Source organism: Gopherus flavomarginatus, chromosome 2 (genome assembly GCF_025201925.1).
Source record: "Gopherus flavomarginatus isolate rGopFla2 chromosome 2, rGopFla2.mat.asm, whole genome shotgun sequence".
In the NCBI taxonomy this organism is placed as follows: Eukaryota; Metazoa; Chordata; order Testudines; family Testudinidae; genus Gopherus; species Gopherus flavomarginatus.
This window is the reverse complement of record NC_066618.1, coordinates 257,866,568-257,884,885: the sequence shown is the minus strand read 5'-3', so window position 1 is coordinate 257,884,885 and position 18,318 is coordinate 257,866,568. Positions and strand designations below refer to the sequence as shown.

The 18,318-nt window shown below is 40.1% G+C and overlaps 1 protein-coding gene across 1 annotated transcript; it reads left to right on the top strand.

Annotated features, from left to right (window-relative positions):
* Positions 1–1,180: 1,180 nt before the first annotated feature.
* Positions 1,181–17,608, top strand: CCNE2 (cyclin E2). Its single transcript, XM_050941073.1, has 11 exons — positions 1,181–1,241; positions 1,332–1,452; positions 1,668–1,724; positions 3,873–4,024; positions 6,961–7,096; positions 9,577–9,723; positions 10,676–10,771; positions 12,021–12,155; positions 13,196–13,307; positions 15,423–15,577; positions 16,900–17,608. Exons 1-11 carry the CDS (start codon positions 1,228–1,230, stop codon positions 16,999–17,001), a joined length of 1,227 nt encoding a protein of 408 aa, XP_050797030.1. The 5' UTR covers positions 1,181–1,227; the 3' UTR covers positions 17,002–17,608.
* Positions 17,609–18,318: the final 710 nt, after the last annotated feature.

The window sequence follows — 18,318 nt, the reverse complement described above, 5'->3', positions numbered from 1 at the left end:
CGGGAGGGGGAGGAAAGTGCCGGGGACCCATCCCCCCTGCCCTGTGACACGCGGGGGGATGGGTCCCCGGCAGGTCCCGGGGGTGGAGCGGGGCAGGCAGTACCAGGGGGACGCCCAGAGCCCAGCCCCAGGCCGCTGCCGCCTGCTCTTCCCCGCTCTCTAAATTGGCGCGGAACCGGCATTTCAGGGGCCGGAGAAACGCGCGGAGCCGGAGCAGCTCGCAGAGCCACAGAGGGCAGGGAGTCCTGGGGTCCCGGGTAGAGTCCGCTCAGAGCTGGGGTGGGGAGAGGCGTAGCAGCTCCGGGGTGCAGGGGACAGAAATAGCTCGGCGGAAGAGATGTCTGGCTGTACATGGGGTGGGTGGGTACACACAACTGCTGTGTGTGTGTTTTTAAATATGTTATTACACTGTGTATACATTAGATGTGTATATAATAAAAATAATATGGCAGCGCATATAAAATATATGGTATTTGCTTAATGTGGGTGTCTATTTATGTATAATAGACCAATATGCAACACCAACACTGACGGTGGGGAAGAAGAGGTGGCCAGGGATTAGTGTCCCCTCTCTGTCCTTGCACACCCTGAATTCCCTCTTCACCATCTAAATCAGAGGTTCTCAGACTGGGGTTTGGGACCCCTTAGGAGGTAGTGAAGTTATTACATGGGGTTGCGAGCTGTCAGCCTCTGCCTCAAACCCCACTTTGCCTCCAGCATTTATAATGGTGTTATAAATTAAAAACCCTTTTTTATATATTTAAGGGTGGGGTCACACTCAGAGGCTTGCTGTATGAAAGTGGTCACCAGTACAAAAGTTTGAGAACCACTGACCTAGACGAAGCATGCCCTTGATCCCCTGTACAAATGCAGTGAATTAAATTTGCTACTGGTGTACGTGAGCACATGTATTTTGGAAACCATGGATTTATGCCTAGTGGTGAACCTGGTTGTGCATATGTATAACCTACATTGTGCAATTATGTAGATATAAAATACATGCACATTGTGTATTTGTACATATGTGTACACATACTTCGCATTAGTAAAATATTTGTGCTCTGACGCCTACTGGTGTAAGAGCCAGTGCTTGAAATGTGCAGCACACAAATCTTGGTGTTAAATCTGAGTTAGGCTCCATAGTTGTCCTATTTTCTCCTCTTGTGTCTATGGACTAAGTTCTTGTTCTTTCCTCATTCCAGGAAGGGATTCTACACCCCAAGAAAGATGTCAAGACGCAGGTAATTTCTGTCAGCTTCATAAACCAAACTAACCTATGTCCATTTAACAGCAGCTGCTTTCTTCATGCTGTATGTTTTTCTCCTCTGCAGTAGTCGTTTGCAAGCCAAGCAGCAGCTGCTGCCGCCACTCCCATCTCCCTGTCAGGAAGAGTCTCCACAAGAGCTGCAGGCACCAGAGCCTCTCCAAACCAAGAAAAGGAGAGCCACAGAGGTGAGCAGGGGACTAATTCACCTGGAAATATGCAGGATTGGAAGGTTTGTTTTCTGTACCTGCCACTGTAGGGGAAACAGGGAAGAATTGTGGTGGTGGTCTCAGTAGAACCCATGATTAGGAAGTGGCGTAAGATAGTAGTGGTTTACTCTGCACACTGCTTTATATGCTCTTATGGTTGAAGAGCATTGATCAATTAATGTCTTTCTCAACAGGATATCAAGAAAGGAGACGATGAAAAAGTCATTAAAAGACATCAGTATGAGATTAAGGTAATGCATTCATGCATACAAAACAGATTGGAACTGGGGGGGGAGGAGTCCTCCCCCATTTTATATATACATTTTGCCGATGGAAGATGTAAGTAGAGTAGTGACGGGAAGCTACTACTTTACTGAAGTAGAGTATCATTGTTCAGGCACAGGACTTCTGGGTTGTATGCCCACCTCTGCCACAGGCCAAAGGCTTATCTATATGTGGAAAGTTATTCTTGAATGAGGTATGGTGTGGATGATGGGATTCATTCCAGGGCTTGTCTAACAAGAGTGTTACACTAGTTTAAAACCACAGCTTAAATTAAACCTATTTAGTTGAATGGGTGAAAAGGCTATGTGGGTACTCTTATTTCAGTTTAAACCAGGTTTATTTTGTTTTTCCTCAGGTCTCTTAGGAATTAGTTTAAAATGAACCGAGATAAGGCACTCTTAAACCAGTGAAAGCCCTCTTATTTTGGTTTAACTAAAGCAGATTAAAATAGCACTTTAACTACTGTAGACAAGACCTGACTATGACTTTGGGAAAAGTCAATGTTTTCTGGTTCTAAAAGAATGGGAATACTACTATGTCAAAGGAATGATCTGAAGCTAAACATGTTGATTGTGAAGTGTTCTGAGAACTGGAGATGGAAGGTGCTATATAGGTGTAAAAGTTACTTTATTAACTAGTTGCAATCAGAGTTCCATCTCACTAAATAGGTTTCTAGGTATGGGATGCATGTATTTTTCATATGCAGTATTCTGCAAAATAAACATGTCCTGGAATAGCTCTTCCTTCCTTCCTTGGAGCAGCTTAGTGGGCTACGACCAATCTCATCCCATTAGAAAGCACTTGCTGACAAACTGACCACACCTTCCTTTTTTTAGGGGATTTTGCTCACTTTAATCTGTTGCCTATATTCCATACAAATTTGATGTCACTTCACTTTCATTGGTTGGTTGAAACTTACCAATAACAGTGTTTATGCCTTCACATAACATAAGAATCGAGGGTCACCTGATGAACTTAATAGGCAGCAGGTTCAAAACAAACATAAGGAAGTACACACAGTGCACAGTCAACCTGTGGAACTCCATTGCTAGGGGATGTTGTGAAGGCCAATAGTATAACTGGATTTAAAAAAAAAAATAGATCCATCAGCGGCAGTTAGCCAAGATGGTCAGGGACACAACCCTATGCATTGGATGTTGCTGAGCCTCTGACTGCCAGAAGCTGGGACAAAATGATGGGATAGATTACTTGATAATTGCCCTGTTCTGTTAATTGACTTTGAAGCATCTGCCACTGGCTACCATCTGAAGATGGGATACTGGGCTAGATGGACCGTTGGTCTGTCCTACTGTGGCAGTTATGTTTTTAATTAAACAATCATGAAACAGAGTCATGAGATTCATTCCTGTTGTACAAATATCACTTTAAGGTTTTCTGCATAAATAATTTTATATGTCCCTTATTTTGGGTCTCCATTGTGTACCATTTTTGGTTCTTGGCAAGCTGAAAGGCTGTTGCTGCTTGACAGGTTGGTATCTAGCCCTGGAACTGTGTGGGTGGTTTGCCCCTTGAATAGTGAATTGAAGGTAATATATAGCTGTGTTTCCACTGAGGTGCTGTAGATAGTTCATGTCTGTCCTTTTCTCCTTATCTTCCCCAGATGAAAAGCAGATAGTGGAATTGGCTGCTGTGTTTCTCATGACATTTTAGGTACTCAAGAGAACATCGTAGTTCCACAAATAAATGAATTGATGGTTCAAGTATTGGATTAGTTTAGTTACACCTTGGTTGGTAAATCACAAGTTATTTACCTCCCAAAGGCCAGGTTCCTTTGATTTATCAGAATTATGTGCATGTAGTGGTTCCACCTTGACTAGGAAGCCATTCTTTTGTTTTCTGATCTTTCAATACCCGTATGTATATCCTGGAACACTTGAATAAACAGGCTCTTCATTCTGAAGAGTTTTTTTGAAATTACTTACAGCATTTTTAAGGATGCTGAAGCTAGATAGGTTACATGTACACAATAGAAGTTATTCAATTTCTTGATTTATTTTATTCTGTTACTACTTTAGTATATATCTCAAAAGCAAACTGGGCCGGTGAAGTCAGCACTTAAAACCATTTTTTTTTTTTTTTTGTTTATGCTGTAGAGTTGTTGGCCACCCACAATATCAGGAGGCATCTCCCCCTGCATAATTATTGAAACACCACACAAGGAAATGGCAGCTACTGACTTCTCCAGATTCAAGAAATACAGGTTCAGAAACCTCTTCATAAATCCATCACCTTTGCCTGAACTTAGGTAAGTTATCTACATATTATTCCAAATTATTGTACAACAAATTCTACATTATATTAATTTAACTGTGTCCAATAATGGGTTCATAACCAGAGACAAATGAAATCTTCATCCCATCCACTATAATCCCCCTCCCCTGGCTCCCTCACCTGACCACCCAAAAAATTCCCTTTTTTTTTTTTTTTTTTGAGGGGGAGCACACATGCAAAGAGGGTTACATTAACTCTTGTAATTGGAGCCATTCTTTATAGCTTAATATCAAATACCAATGTAAAATTCAGTCATTTGCAAATATTACGGTGTTCGGTTTGGGGATATGTGTGGGGGGTGTGTGGTGGTTTTTTAAAATGAACTGTATTCATGGCTATTTGGAACCAGACACTTGGAAAACATAGAGGCCAAAGCATTCTTAGCCTACGTTTTCTTTAGGGACTCTAAAGTATGTCTAATGTTTTGACCATGAGACAGTGTGTTACTCATTCTAGTGCCTTGGTGGCTAGCACAGTGCTATGCTGATAAAAGGCCTGGTTTTAGGCATAGCCCTGGTTTTTCCAGCCTGTGGGAAGCATTGTGGAGGCATCATATTCAGAGACACTGGTGAAGAGGAAGGGTCTCCTAATCATGGAAAAGAATTATAGTGTGGAGTAGATCTGCTAGAGAAATGATAGAAGCCCGGTGTATAAAGTCTAGAAAAATGTAGAGAATATATTGTATGGAGCAATCCTGCACTTCCCATGTGGATGGACTAGAACTAGATGACCTGATTGAAGAAACCTTCTTCAGTCTCCAATGTCTAAGGAATTCACCTAGATTGGGGAAGCATATTAGCTGGATACTTCTGCTAAAATGAAATGTTTGTTACATAAACTATCATGGTGTTTGAGTTACTACTCCACTGAGGTGAGTGAATAGGTTCCATTTTATTAGTTTATTTCACTCTCTAAAGAACAGAATGATGAGGTGAGTAGGACTTGGAAAATTTTAGCAGATGCCTAATAGCCCACAGTAGATATGAAAGATGATGGGTGGGTGATCTCTGTGAACCCTGGGGCAATGCTCTGGTGAGAAGCTGAACTCCTTTATGCTCCCCCTGCAGTTTCTGGAAAGGGTGCTAAGATTTCTTCCAGAGTTCTGTTCATGGACTCTTCCCTGTGGACTCCATGTTTCATATGTTTGTCTAATAAGTATCTGATAAACCCCCTTCAGCTGAGTACAGGAAAATCATTTTTCTCTTCTGCCCTTTCCAGAGTTGCCTAGCTGTTGTAAGAAGATGATGGAAAGGGGTCTCTGATACTTTAACCTCATTTTGGGATCCTATTCCCTTGAATACATCTGGCAAATAATTCTGCATCTTCTCTTATCTTTCATGAGCAGCTGAGTAAAATTGACATGGCCTTTTGCTTGGTACTATTCAGAATCCTGTGGGTAGCAGTGAAACTGACCCATCCTGTTAATCTGATTCTGTTGCTGCTTAGCAAGAAGTAGGAGCAGCAGCAGACACTGAAACTGATAGTATGAGTGAGGACTGATGAAAACAACAATGAAATCAATTAACATGTGATTCATGTTTTTGGAGCACTTTCTTAGGCTATGTTAATGCTTCAGTGTAGACACTTACTACAGCAATAGGAGGGGTTCTCCTATCACTGTGGTAATCCACCTTTGTGAGAGGCACTAGGTAGGTCGATGGAAAAATTCTTGACCTACTATCTACACCAGGGATTAGGTCAGCTTAACAGTCTCTCGAGGTGTGGATGCCAATATAACTTTTTCAGGGTAGACCAGCCATTAGTGACTACATGGTGAGATGTGTAGTTTAAAAAAAACAAAAACAAAAAACCAAACCCAAAACACTCCATAATAATGCAAAGTTAAAATGATACAAAAATGAAGGTATAAGCAGCCACTTACTCCAGTGAAAGCTTTCTACTGTCTAGTGCAGAGGTTCCCAAACTGTGGGACATGCCCCGTAGGGGGGCACAGAGGAATGTGGAGGGGCATGGCTGGGGCCCAGGCCAGCCCCCATGGGGGTGGGCAAGGAAGGAGCGCCACTCAGCTCTGTTCCTGGCCCTACGCGCATCACTGTCCACGGCTGGCCTCTTTCCATGACTTGGCAGAGTGTGGACAGAGGTTAGCGGGGGGGCAAGGAAAAAAAACTTGGATACCACTGCCCTAGTGGATTTTTCAAACCTTCAATGTGAGTAAATGAACTACTTCATTGTTAAAACTGTCTATTTTTTGTTAAGTTATGCTCATCAAAGTATGTTTCCAGTCCCTGGGAAAATGATGTAGGAAGGGAGAGAAGAATGAATTCTGAATACCAATAGTTTGGACTGGCTTGTAGCATTAAATCAGGTTGAAGATTTATTTTTGGGGTGTCTAAGTCATCTTTTATCTGATGACTTAGGAAGCTCAGGTTTCAAATTGATAAAATCTGAACTGTATGACCACATGGAGCGCAATTGCTTATTTCACCTCTCCAAGTGATAACGTGTGTGTGTGTACGTACTTGACCATTGGGTTATTAAGATAGACTCTAGGACTGGAAGGGACCTCGAGAGGTCATAGAGTCCAGTCCCCTGCCCTCATGGAATCCAAGATATATCTTGGGATTTCAGAACAAAGTATGCCTGTAGCTGTCTAACTTAAAAATATTTTTTTCTGATTGCGTATAAACAGATGAATATTGAAAAAAGCGACAAAGAGTCCTGTGGCACCTTTATAGACTAACAGAAGTATTGGAGCATAAGCTTTCATGGGTGAAAGCTTATGCTCCAATACTTCTGTTATAGTCTATAAGGTGCCACAGGACTCTTTGTCGCTTTTTACAGATCCAGACTAACACGGCTACCCCCTGAATGAATATTGAAAAATTAACTTAAGCATTTTATCTCTTTTTGTAAAGAGGTCTCAAAACTTCACATGACTTTATTCCATAGCTGGGGAAATTCCAAAGATGTCTGGCTCAATATTCTGAAGAAGGAGAACAAATATGCTCACTGCAAACATTTTACATCGCTACATTCTAACTTGCAACCACACATGAGATCAATACTCCTGGACTGGCTCTTGGAGGTATGTTTTGAGTTACTTTATATTGTGCTATGGCTGTAAAATAGATTGGTATAAAGGCAAAGAGTTTATGTAAAGTGCTAATATCTGTGGTCGTGTAGACATTAAATGATGAATATATTTTGAAACACAAAAGTTGACAATGCTGACCTCTAAAATAGAGCAGGGAGTAATATTCCTCATTTTTTGGCCCTTTTAACGCATCAGAATTGTGGGTAGAATGGGATGAGTGTTTGTTTGTCTTAAATAAGCTTTTTTTGATGAAAAATGCAGTTCTATAAACTCTTTGTAAATTTGACATGAATAGTTTTTACTGTTCACAAAATGGCCAGATAAGGTGGTGCTGGTGCTCCCCTCTATGACCTTTAGCCCAGTGGTTAAGGCACTCATCTGGGATGTGGGATAACAGGTTCAAATTCCAGTTCCAGAAGAGAACCTAAATGGACTTTTTTCTATTTGCCAGAAATTTGATTGTTCTAGCTGAACCAAATCCTCTCCTCCACCCCCCCGCGCGCAAAAAAAAAAAAAAAAAGGGAGGGGGGGAAGAGAAACCACAAAAAACAATCCGGCAGCTGAATTGAAAAATTATCTGCCCATCTCTAGTTGTGGAGAATCCTACTTCAGCATAGTTGTAAACTGAAATGGTTATAGCATGATTATATATGGGACCTTAATCACATCCCCCAAAGCTTGGGACTGTCTAATAGCTGAGTAGTTTTGGGGACATGGCTAAGGCCCTGTGTCTTGTACAGGAAAGATCAGTGTTTGTAGCTGTTTCTCCTGATGTTTATATTTAGTATTTCAAACACCACTCCGCTTTAAAACAAATTTGTGCATAAATGGGGGTGGGTCAAATTTTGCTCAAAAGATTTCACCAGTTTGCTTGTGCAGTGCCCTAAAGGGGCAATGGCTTCCTTCATAACAGTTCAAAACAGTTTGACGCTTTCCACATTGGCAGCCAAACCACATTCAAAACTATTTGAGATTGGATTTATTTGGAAATGGTTGGAGAACATAGCTCTTGTATTATAATACCTCTTGTTTTAGGGATGTCTAACTGTTGCCAGTAGTACAAAATTCTTGTCCCTGCTCCGCTGGCGGATCTGTGTGAGATTGTGAAACATGGTAAATTTCATGACCTCAGATGTGCTGCACATCAAATGTGGCCACCAATGCCTTATTTAAATTAGAACTCCAACCGTTGCTATCACCAATGGAACTAATAAATTTTAGGGGGAAAATGTACAGCCTGACTGTCATCAAAGTGATGCAAATCACATGATCTCACCACTTACTCCCAACATGTTAACGTATTCACCACCTCTGAATTTGGCTCACTGTTGTCTTCTGGAGATGTGGACAGCGCTGTTAGTGGGAGATGCTCTCCTGCTGACAAAGCTACCACCCCTTGTTGGGGGGTGGTTTTATTTTGTCGGCAGGAGAGCTCTCTTCTGCCAACAAAGAGTGGCTACACTGTGTGCCTTATAGTGACATGGCTTAGAGGCACAGCTGTGCCACTGTAAGCTGCACAGTGTAGACACAGCTTTGTGTCACTTACCTCCTGATATGTAACTTAACACCACACTGAGTGTCACTACTGAATTTGACACAGATAATGCTATAGGAATTCCATCCACTTGCTTCAGGATGGATTTATCTCCTACCTTTTTGTTTAAGGCCTTATCTAGCATAGGATGTAAAGGTATGATGTTAGATATTAGTTAGCTAAATAACACTTTTTACCCTAGTCTAGATAGACTAAACAGTATTTGATCCAACTGGTAATTTTTTTTTTTTCCCCAACATAAGAATGGGAAACCCACAAACCAGACCTTTTCAGGTTTTTAGCCCCTTCTTCTACTATGAAATAGCTAGTGACGTTGATATTTAAATTAAGTACTGACTTTGCACTCAGTTGAAACTAATTTGTAGGTGGAAGAGTTCATACCTCTTGAATTATTGTTTCAGGTGCTTTGAAGTTTAGTAATTTTTTTTTTTTTTTAAATCCGGCTTCTGTAAAATTTAATCTTAAGGGGGCAATGACTTACTTTAAATCTGCCTAAAGTTAAGAGGAGAAATGCAGAATCCTAAATAATCTTGAGTTTTGGTGGGATTAAAAAAGTTTCCCCTCTTCTACAATTTGTTTTAAAGCAAAAACAGGCATACAACTAACATCAGTTTATAGTTTCATCTTGTTTTAGTTTTAATTAAAACTGAAACTTGTGTATCATATTTTGAAAACTTGCTAGCAGGTTGTGCTTAACCCTGGGTGTTGGACAGATTTCCTCCCCTGCCCTCCCCCGAAAGCAAACCACAACAAACTAACACATTTGGAAACATGACTATCTTTGTTCACATTAAGGACAAAATTGTGTCTTACCATTAAAACAGATTTACTAACGCATTTTCCTAATTATAAATACATCACGCTGTACAACAGAAAACTGAACTAAGTTTTGTTTCTGTTTTTTGTCTTGTCGTAGGTATGTGAAGTATATATGCTTCACAGAGAAACCTTCTACCTAGCTCAAGATTTTTTTGATAGATTCATGTTGACACAAAAGAATATTAATAAAAATATGCTTCAGTTAATAGGAATTACCTCATTATTCATTGCCTCCAAACTTGAGGTAAGTATCTATATGCATGGTGTTTTTAGGGTGGGAATATCTGAACTGCTTCTTGAAGGGAAATTATCAACATAAAAAGAGATTCAGATAACTGTTAACCTGGTATTGTTACAAGTAACAACTGAGATCAGAGAAATTTTCTTTAACTTTATGCATCTTTTAGCCTTCTATGTGTAGTCAGTTTCTCTGTTTCCCCTGCATAATCCAAGAGTCCATCAGTTTCCTCTGTGGGCCTTCTACACAGCAGTAGGGGACAGAACCATTTCCCCCCTCCCCCCAAATACACAGAAATTGGCAGGTGGTCACAGGGACAGGTGTAGGACCTGAAACTACTGAACTGTTGCAATAAGCTAGATTTCAAATTGATGTTTCTTTAAACCTGGTTTTTAAAAAACAAAACTTTTTTTTTATACTGGTAAAAGCACTCTTGGTGGTATAAACTGCATCTACTAAGATTTGTTAATATAGCTATTGGTATATAGAATGTATCTTCAAGGAGTGATAGGGTAAATGATGTTTGAATTAAACAGAGTTGTTTCACTGGGGGTCTCAGAATTGTCTGAGCAGGTGAAAATCCTAGACTCTGAAGGTGACATAAGCAAGAAATAAATCTGTTCTGGCCAACATTACTCCCCTATCCATAAAATTGGTTCTAATAAAGTCCTATGATGGCCTGTGGAACACATAATGTCTTCTCTATTAATATTTAATGGTTTTTTCACTACTAGTTTCTAGCTCACATTTTGTGGACACTTACAGTATGAAAGGCTTATGCTATTTGTACTATCATAAGAAATAGCTGAAGTACAGCTGTTTCAACTGAGTTGATAAAATGGTTCTGTGTATAAATCTGAAAAGATTCACAGCTGTCTTCTGCAGCTCGTTTGCATTCTTGCAGGATACAAAAACCCTTCTGGTCTTGTTTTTTATTTTATTTTTTTTCTTTTTAAAGGAGATCTATGCTCCTAAACTACAAGAGTTTGCCTATGTCACAGATGGCGCTTGTAGCGAAGATGATATTATAAGAATGGAGCTCATTGTACTAAAGGTAATGTAACAGTCTTACTATTTTCATTAGCTGGTTGAGTGATAGCCCAGTAGAGCCTTTCATTTTAGCATCTTGTTATATTTAATGACTGCACTCTTGGTGTACTTCCCCCATCTGTAGGCAAAAAGTAGTACCTCACTTCTAACTTTCTGAAGAATTCAATTCTTCAATCTCCTAGATTGGCATTCACCCTTAGGGTGGAGGTCTCTATTAAGGGTCCCTCTTTGCCACCTAAATCCTACTTTTGTTTTCTGTAAAGAAAGGGTGCGCCCCCAAGAACTGTATGTAATGGAAGGTGGCGTGTGTGTGTGGTGTGTGATGTTTTTAAAAAAAACAAACCCCACCAATAGGCCTGGCTGGAGGACGGCAGGCTAGGAGTGGAGAGGAACTATTGAAATAGCCCATACAAATAGTCTAAAAGACTGAATTAGAACCTGTTGAGAAGATTTTGTTGAAACAATTTTTCACCAAATTCTAATTGTTCTGCACTACCATGTCACCTTTTGATGAAATTCTGTCAGAAACTAGGCAGATTTTGAAACCTGGTTGCCTGCCAGACTCAGCAGCACACCTCGCAGGCTGACTGGTAACCTGGAGTCCTGACCTATGGTTCCTCAGCAGCTAGCCAGGTGGACTGCCCTGCAGTTGGGACTTTAAGGGTCCCTGGCTTTGGGCTGTCTGCCAGGTGGAATGCCTCCATGCCAAGGTTCCCGGAAGAGTTGGGTGGAAAATGGTAATCCTTGTTCTGCTGAGAACCTAGAAATCCTCCAAAACTAAATTAATCTGTGCTAGGCTGCAGCTGCTGTAGCTCCAGTTCCAAGGCCATGGAACATCTTGAGAACGTATGTTTTGTCTCCCCAGCTCTTATGTGCATATCATGCATGAGGATCACTTGCTCAGTGTTTGTGAGGCATCTTTTGGAGAAGGTGGGGGAAAAAGGGTGGGAAAGATGTTCTGGCTGTTGAAATCTAGGCTTGTTCCAGCTCTATGTCTAAAAGTCAGAAGATATTATTTCCAGAGCATGTGTATTTGAAATCGCAGGGGATCCTGCATGTGATTCAGGCATGTAGGTGCATGATAAAAGGTCTGGCTGACCTAAGTGGAGATGAAAAGGGGACTGGGTAAGATTGTAGGGGTAGAGAACTTGGGTGGTGGTAGTAGGGTGTTTTTTTTGTTTTTTTTTAATTATATGGGGGGATTGAAAGAGGTGTTATGCACTTATATTATCTCATGTTTTTAATATCTGCAGGCTTTAAAATGGGAACTATGTCCAGTGACAATCATCTCCTGGCTCAATCTTTATCTCCAAGTGGATGCTTTGAAAGATGTTCCAAAAGTGCTGCTACCTCAGTATTCTCAGGAAAAATTCATTCAAATAGCACAGGTAGGTAGTTGTTTCAGTCAGTGCACACTACTTAACACGCTACCATTGGTGACCTAGGCAGAAGTGTATGCTGTAAAATAGATTTATAAAAATATCTTGCCTAATACTTAAAAGAACAAGGCAGAGTTGTATATGATAATATCTAAGTGGTTCCCTGAAGGTGGTGACCATTTTAATTAAAAAAATAGAAAGTGCAGTAAGGTCACTTGTTGTTCCAGAGATCTAAACCTCTAGGAGGAAAAATGTCCAACAGCACACACTTCTATCTTCCTCTCTCCCCCTCCTTGCTAAGCTTTTGTTAGTAGGGTTCCATTGTCCATAGGATGGTTTTATAGTCTAGATATGGAAGTGGGGCCAGCACTCATTAGGGAAACCATGCTATAACTGTTAGCAACAGCTGGCTCAGTACACTTGCCAGGAAGTCTTGATCCCAAGGTGGACAGGACTACAGTATTACACAAGGTAGTGTTTGATAGGTGGCAAAAGATTTAAAGGTGTGAATGGATGTTTTGTGTTAAGTTGCTTTACATAAACTTAAAAAAAAAATTTAAGGTGCATCCTCTATTTGGAAGAGAAAGAAAGAACTGTTTAGTATGAAAAAAACACTTGGAGCACTAAACCAATCTCTGTGCACACTTTTATCAGCCGTATAAGAAGCATAAGGGTTACTAGATGGAAATATGAACCAAGAACTTTTTTTTTTCTTGATTCAATTATTTCAGTTTCAAGATTGTATAGATTTATTATGGACACTTTCCATGTTCATGCTGGGTCATTTGAGATGGCTGTTAACTGTGAGGAGGCCAATCCCCAAAACAAAACACCAGTCTGGAGCTGTAGATTCTGTACAATCAAATTTAGAACAGAATAACAAACCAGTTTACTGAAGGTCCCTTAGACTTTAAGTTCTAATATTTTTGTGTGTGGAGGAAATAAATGATGCCTGTACAGTGTATCTCTTTTAGTGGTTTAGTCCTATGATGGGCCTGGGAGACTATCTCTTAAAAGAAACGTTGTAACCATTACTATTGTTTTCACAGCTTTTAGACCTATGTATTCTAGATGTCAGTTCTCTGGACTTCCAGTATAGGACACTGGCCGCTGCTGCACTCTGGCACTATACCTCAGCTGAGGTAGTTAAAAAAGCTTCAGGTAAGGTGGTCTATTACAATGACAGCGCTTAAGGGCTGGCTAAGTGGTTTCAATTCATTGCTATATCATCACTTTATTTAGGGGTAGGCAACTTATGGCACACGCGCCGAAGGCGGCACACGAGCTGATTTTCAGTGGCACTCTCACTGCCCGGGTCTTGGCCACCAGTCTGGGGGGCTCTGCATTTTAATTTAATTTTAAATGAAGCTTCTTAAACATTTTAAAAACCTTAATTACTTTACATACAACAATAGTTGACTTATATATTATAGACTTACAGAAAGACCTAAAAACGTTAAAATATTTTACTGGCCAACAAAACCTTAAATTAGAGTGAATAAATGAAGACTTGGCACACCACTTCTGAAAGGTAGCTGACCCCTGCCTTAAATGCTTAGAGCACTGCAAAACTTTCTAAAAATTGAACCTGAGGTCATTTAAAATTACCTTGCTTTTTAACAGCATGTTTTTTACTTAATTCACCCCTTGACCCCCTTCCCCCTTGATCAATTTAAAATAGATTCAGTTTTGGATCCATTTTATTTTTCAGATTCCTCATTCATTTGCACCCCATGCTATGTTAGGGTCACAACCACTAGAAGCACAAAATTGTTGTGCCTCTGAGGTGAAGTATCTGGAAATATAACTGAATATGTTGCTCCTGGTCTGCTGCTCTTTCTGTAGCTGCTGCTCTGTAAACTAAAAATTCAACAGCAATCATTATTAATTTATGATCTGGCTCCAGTAGCCTGTATCTAGTTCTTCCTGGGGAAGATGATTTGTTTATAACCAGTCATTCTTGACTGACAACAGCAGTCCAGGATAAAAACTTTTGTGGTTGTTCCTATCAAGCTGTCCTCTTGAGGCAAAGGATTCTGAAGTGGAGTGGCTGGACATAGCAGAAATAGGTTGATATGAAAGGATAAATGGTAATTTTAGGTAATGCTAAAAAGTTGGGGAGTTTTGGTGACTAAATCTTACATGAGTGTGTTATGCGGGTTTTATTTGTGTTGACTCCCACAAGATGGTATGCCTTTGTCAATAATGGGATTCATCTTCATGCAAGGGGATAACTTGAAAAATGTAGCAAGATTATTTTGATACAGTGATTGTCTGATTACTCCTATCTCTGTGCATGAGATTAATACAGTGATATTTATAGATAAAAGTGAATCAGAGGCTGCAGCACTGATACATCTGAGTATCTGGGTCTCAATTTGTTACTTTTGTAGTCTGCTGGCTACCACAAATGTTCCTTCCCCCTCTAAAATCAGATTTTTTTTTCCTGTCAGGCCAGCTGTAAAGTAAATGATGATAAAAATAAGTTTATAATTAGGTGTTCTAGGCCAGGAGCTCACCTTATTTTCTGCCGAGACCCTGGTTAGTCTCCATAGTAGCTTCATCTATCTTTATATAGAGGGGTAAGTTGGCACCTCTAATGTAAGGTACCAAACACTGGCAGATATTGAGGAAAGTGGAATACTACACTGCCTCACTTTTTGTCAAAATCCAGTAGAAAAATCTAAATACTTTCCCATTTTCTGCTACCCCTCTAATAAAAGAGCAAGAGCATGAAACTGATCAGATCTTGTACCTTCCCTGTGATGCTCTTTTATAAAGAGCTGCACAGAGCAGTGGCTCCTAGCATGTCCAGGGTTGCTGATTCCACATCTAGTCTATTACTGAAGGCAAGTTTGAGCCTTATGGGAGGGGTGGGGGGGATGTTTAGGAGTGTGATTATTGTTCATAAGCTAAATAAGGCAACGTGTCATAGCTGCTTTATTAAACACATGGCTTTTTGATAGCCATTAACTATGGTTTGGGCCTTGAGTAAAACTAAATGTTTATCTTAATTCACTGGGATTATAGGACAAAACTTTGTCTGCTATGTGATAGTACAGGATGCAAACAAGTAATTCGAGGTAGCTTTTGTTTAATCTAATTTTAAACCTGCAGCCAGTACTATATCAATAAAGATATGCACAAATCACAGGAAAGTGGAAACAGACTAATCTAACTTATCCTCTCATTTACCACGTTAGAATGTTCGGTAGAGGATGGCTACACAACTAAGGTTTAGCTGCACAATGCCTAAAGCTGATATTTTCTCCTTAGGTTTAGACTGGAACAGCATTTCAGAATGTGTAGAGTGGATGGATCCTTTTGTTAGGGTGGCAAGAAAAGCCCCTGTGAAAATGAAGAGTTTTAAGAAGGTTGCAGTGGAAGACAAACATAATATCCAAACCCACACAAACTACTTGGACATGCTGGTATGGCCTTACTTTAGTGTCTTTTGTCTGTATATCAAACACTGATTTGTATGATACCTAAGCTTAAAACGGGTGGAGAATAGTACAGTTCCTAAAGCTCTGTCCACATACTCATTCGTCTAGCTCAGTGGTTTTCAACATTTTTTCATTTGCAGACCCTTACATTTCAAATGGATGAGTGGCCCCCTTTGAAAAATCTTAGTTAATGGACTGCTAGAGGTCTGTAGACCACAGGTTGAAAAACACTGGTCTAGCTGACTAGAGGCAAGTACCATGGTTGTCTGACTCTTCTCCACCCCGCCCCCTTTCCCCCTGCCATCAAACCTTGCTTGTATCACTGTAACATAGGGAAAACATGCATGAGGTAGGTGAAGTACCTGGAAGATAAACAGCTAGTTACTTCACATCCATATATGTAGCAAGGGCTGCCAGGTGCTGGGGGAAGGATGACAGGTCAGGCTGTCTACACAAACATGGAGTACGTCAGCCCCTGCAAAAGGATGCTGAACTAGCAACAGGAAGACAACGGTAGGCTGCTGGGAGGCACAAAATAGCTAGGTGGGAGACAGTCATGGGCCCTAGCTATAATGTGGCACATTTCATTAAGAGATGTTGTATGGACAGGGCCTATACTATCTTGTCACTCTCCTGCAGGCTAAGTTGCTAACAATTATTTTTTTATTTATTTGAATACTATAGACAGTTCTGTTGATTTTACATGTCTTCAAACCCTTGACCCTGACAGGCCTAGCTGTGCCAGATGTCTCATTGATAAGAAACTATATCAGTAAAGTGCTATTTCAGTAATAGAGGTGTGTGCATGTGAGTGAAATTTACTGTACTACTACAATATGAAACTTAGCCAAATCCAGTATTCTAGTAAAATGGTCCTAGCACAGATTAAAGCACTCGTGCTTTGCCAACCACTTAAGGACATGGTGATGGTATATGTCTGTGTTTGCAGAAGGAAATGACTCCCATAATTGTAATCCCATTTTACTTGTACCTGAAGTGGTAAGAGTAGACACAGGTCATTGTATTCAAATTGTCAAAGTCTCTCAATGTAGATTGAGGTGCTCAAGCACTTGAAATACCTAAATTTATCTTCAATTCCTTCTCCTTTCTAATCCCATATTAAGAAGGTAAGGCTAAAAGACTACCTTAAAGAAATTCTAGTTAAACTAGATATTTAAACTGGGATATTTAAATATAGTAATTGTAGCACCTCACTGGAAGATAAAAGCCTTGAACTCAGCACAACCCTTATACAAAGAAGAAGTGAAATCCACTTTAACTTTTTTTTTTCCCCCCAATTTACATAGGATGAAGTGAATTGTGGAGTAGCTCTAACAGCACCAGGACAACTATCTCCAGGGTGTATAGGAGGAATAATAACACCCCCCAAAAGCACAGAGAAAAAGTGAAAGTATGGAAACCACTGACAAGGCAGATGCAATGAACACTCAGTGGTAGAAACTCCAAAGCAGGACACTGCTTCAGTACAGCACTAGCCTAAAGCAGAGACTCAATCTAATCCTTGAACACTTACTGCTATGCAGGATGTTGAGGCAGAAAAAGATATGTCAAACTGAATAATGGATAGCTTGGCCTGGTGCAGACTTAATTCTTAAGAATTATTACACAACACCCCATCCCTCCCTAGGTTATGCAGGGGGTTAGACTAGATCATTTGGTCCCTTCTGCTTTTAATCTCTGCTATAGTAGGAATATTAATTTAACCAATCTTTAAATTATGAATTATGGATTTTAAGAACTTGTTTTAAAACATTAATGAAGCAGAGCCATACACCAGTTTGTTGGATGGCAGGAGAAACAAAGCTATGTGGTGCTCCTTAAAGCAGCAGTGTGTACAAATTCCCCAATACCTTAGTGACTTTGGGGTATGGTCACTTTTTAAATCAGTTCAACCAAAACAAAAAGCTGTCACCTGTATCCATGCCAGTCATTCCTGGTTTGTGTGGTACTTGCAGTATAAAGTTGAAGGCCATGTTTGAGTTGGAAATTTAATTTGACTGCCTACCTTGATTTTGGTGCAAGGGGAATTACTATTGGAAGCCCAGATGAGCTTCTAAGGCCAAAATAGCATCTTTAGATTAAATCCTCAGTCTAGACAAGGCCTCACTAAAGTGACAGATTGCTGGGGGGGGAGGGCTACTGAAAAGGTGCTAACCTGATCTTGTTTTAAGTGCTAAGTTTGACCTCAGGTAAAAGTAATTTGCTGCTGAAGTAATTTAACTGGAAAAGTAATTGAAGGAAAAAATCTTCTTTTACATATTAAGATCTAGACATGGCCCCTTTTAAATGTAGAGCTCTTAGCAAGAGGCACACCTTGACTGCAAGAAGTCTACAGCCACTCCAAGTGGAAGCAGTACTTTAATAGCCTATACTGTGCAGGTATCAATGTTTAAAACAGCATTAACTACCACTCTATTCACTACCTCTACTCCTGCCATGAGTAGCTGCTCCAACAAGGAGCATCTTTTTGAACAATGTAGGAATTATATGCTTCAGGAGGGCAGAGTACAAAAATTTTATAGAACTCAAAGCAAGACTCTTGCTGGCACTGTGAGAGTAGTGCTTATTTTTGAGAACATCACAATACATAGTAGCCTCTCTAATGTACATAAACGCAGCATTCTCTACTAGTTAACTTAACTGACGCTTGAACTCATTGCTTCACATTGATTTTTTTAAAAAAGCATTACTTAAGTTCTTTTGTA

Excerpts from the sequence above, each read along its gene's own strand:
- CCNE2 (XM_050941073.1), top strand. Across the intron at positions 9,724-10,675 it reads TCATTGCCTCCAAACTTGAG|GAGATCTATGCTCCTAAACT; the intron begins GTAAGTATCTAT and ends TTCTTTTTAAAG. Across the intron at positions 13,308-15,422 it reads GGTAGTTAAAAAAGCTTCAG|GTTTAGACTGGAACAGCATT; the intron begins GTAAGGTGGTCT and ends TTTTCTCCTTAG.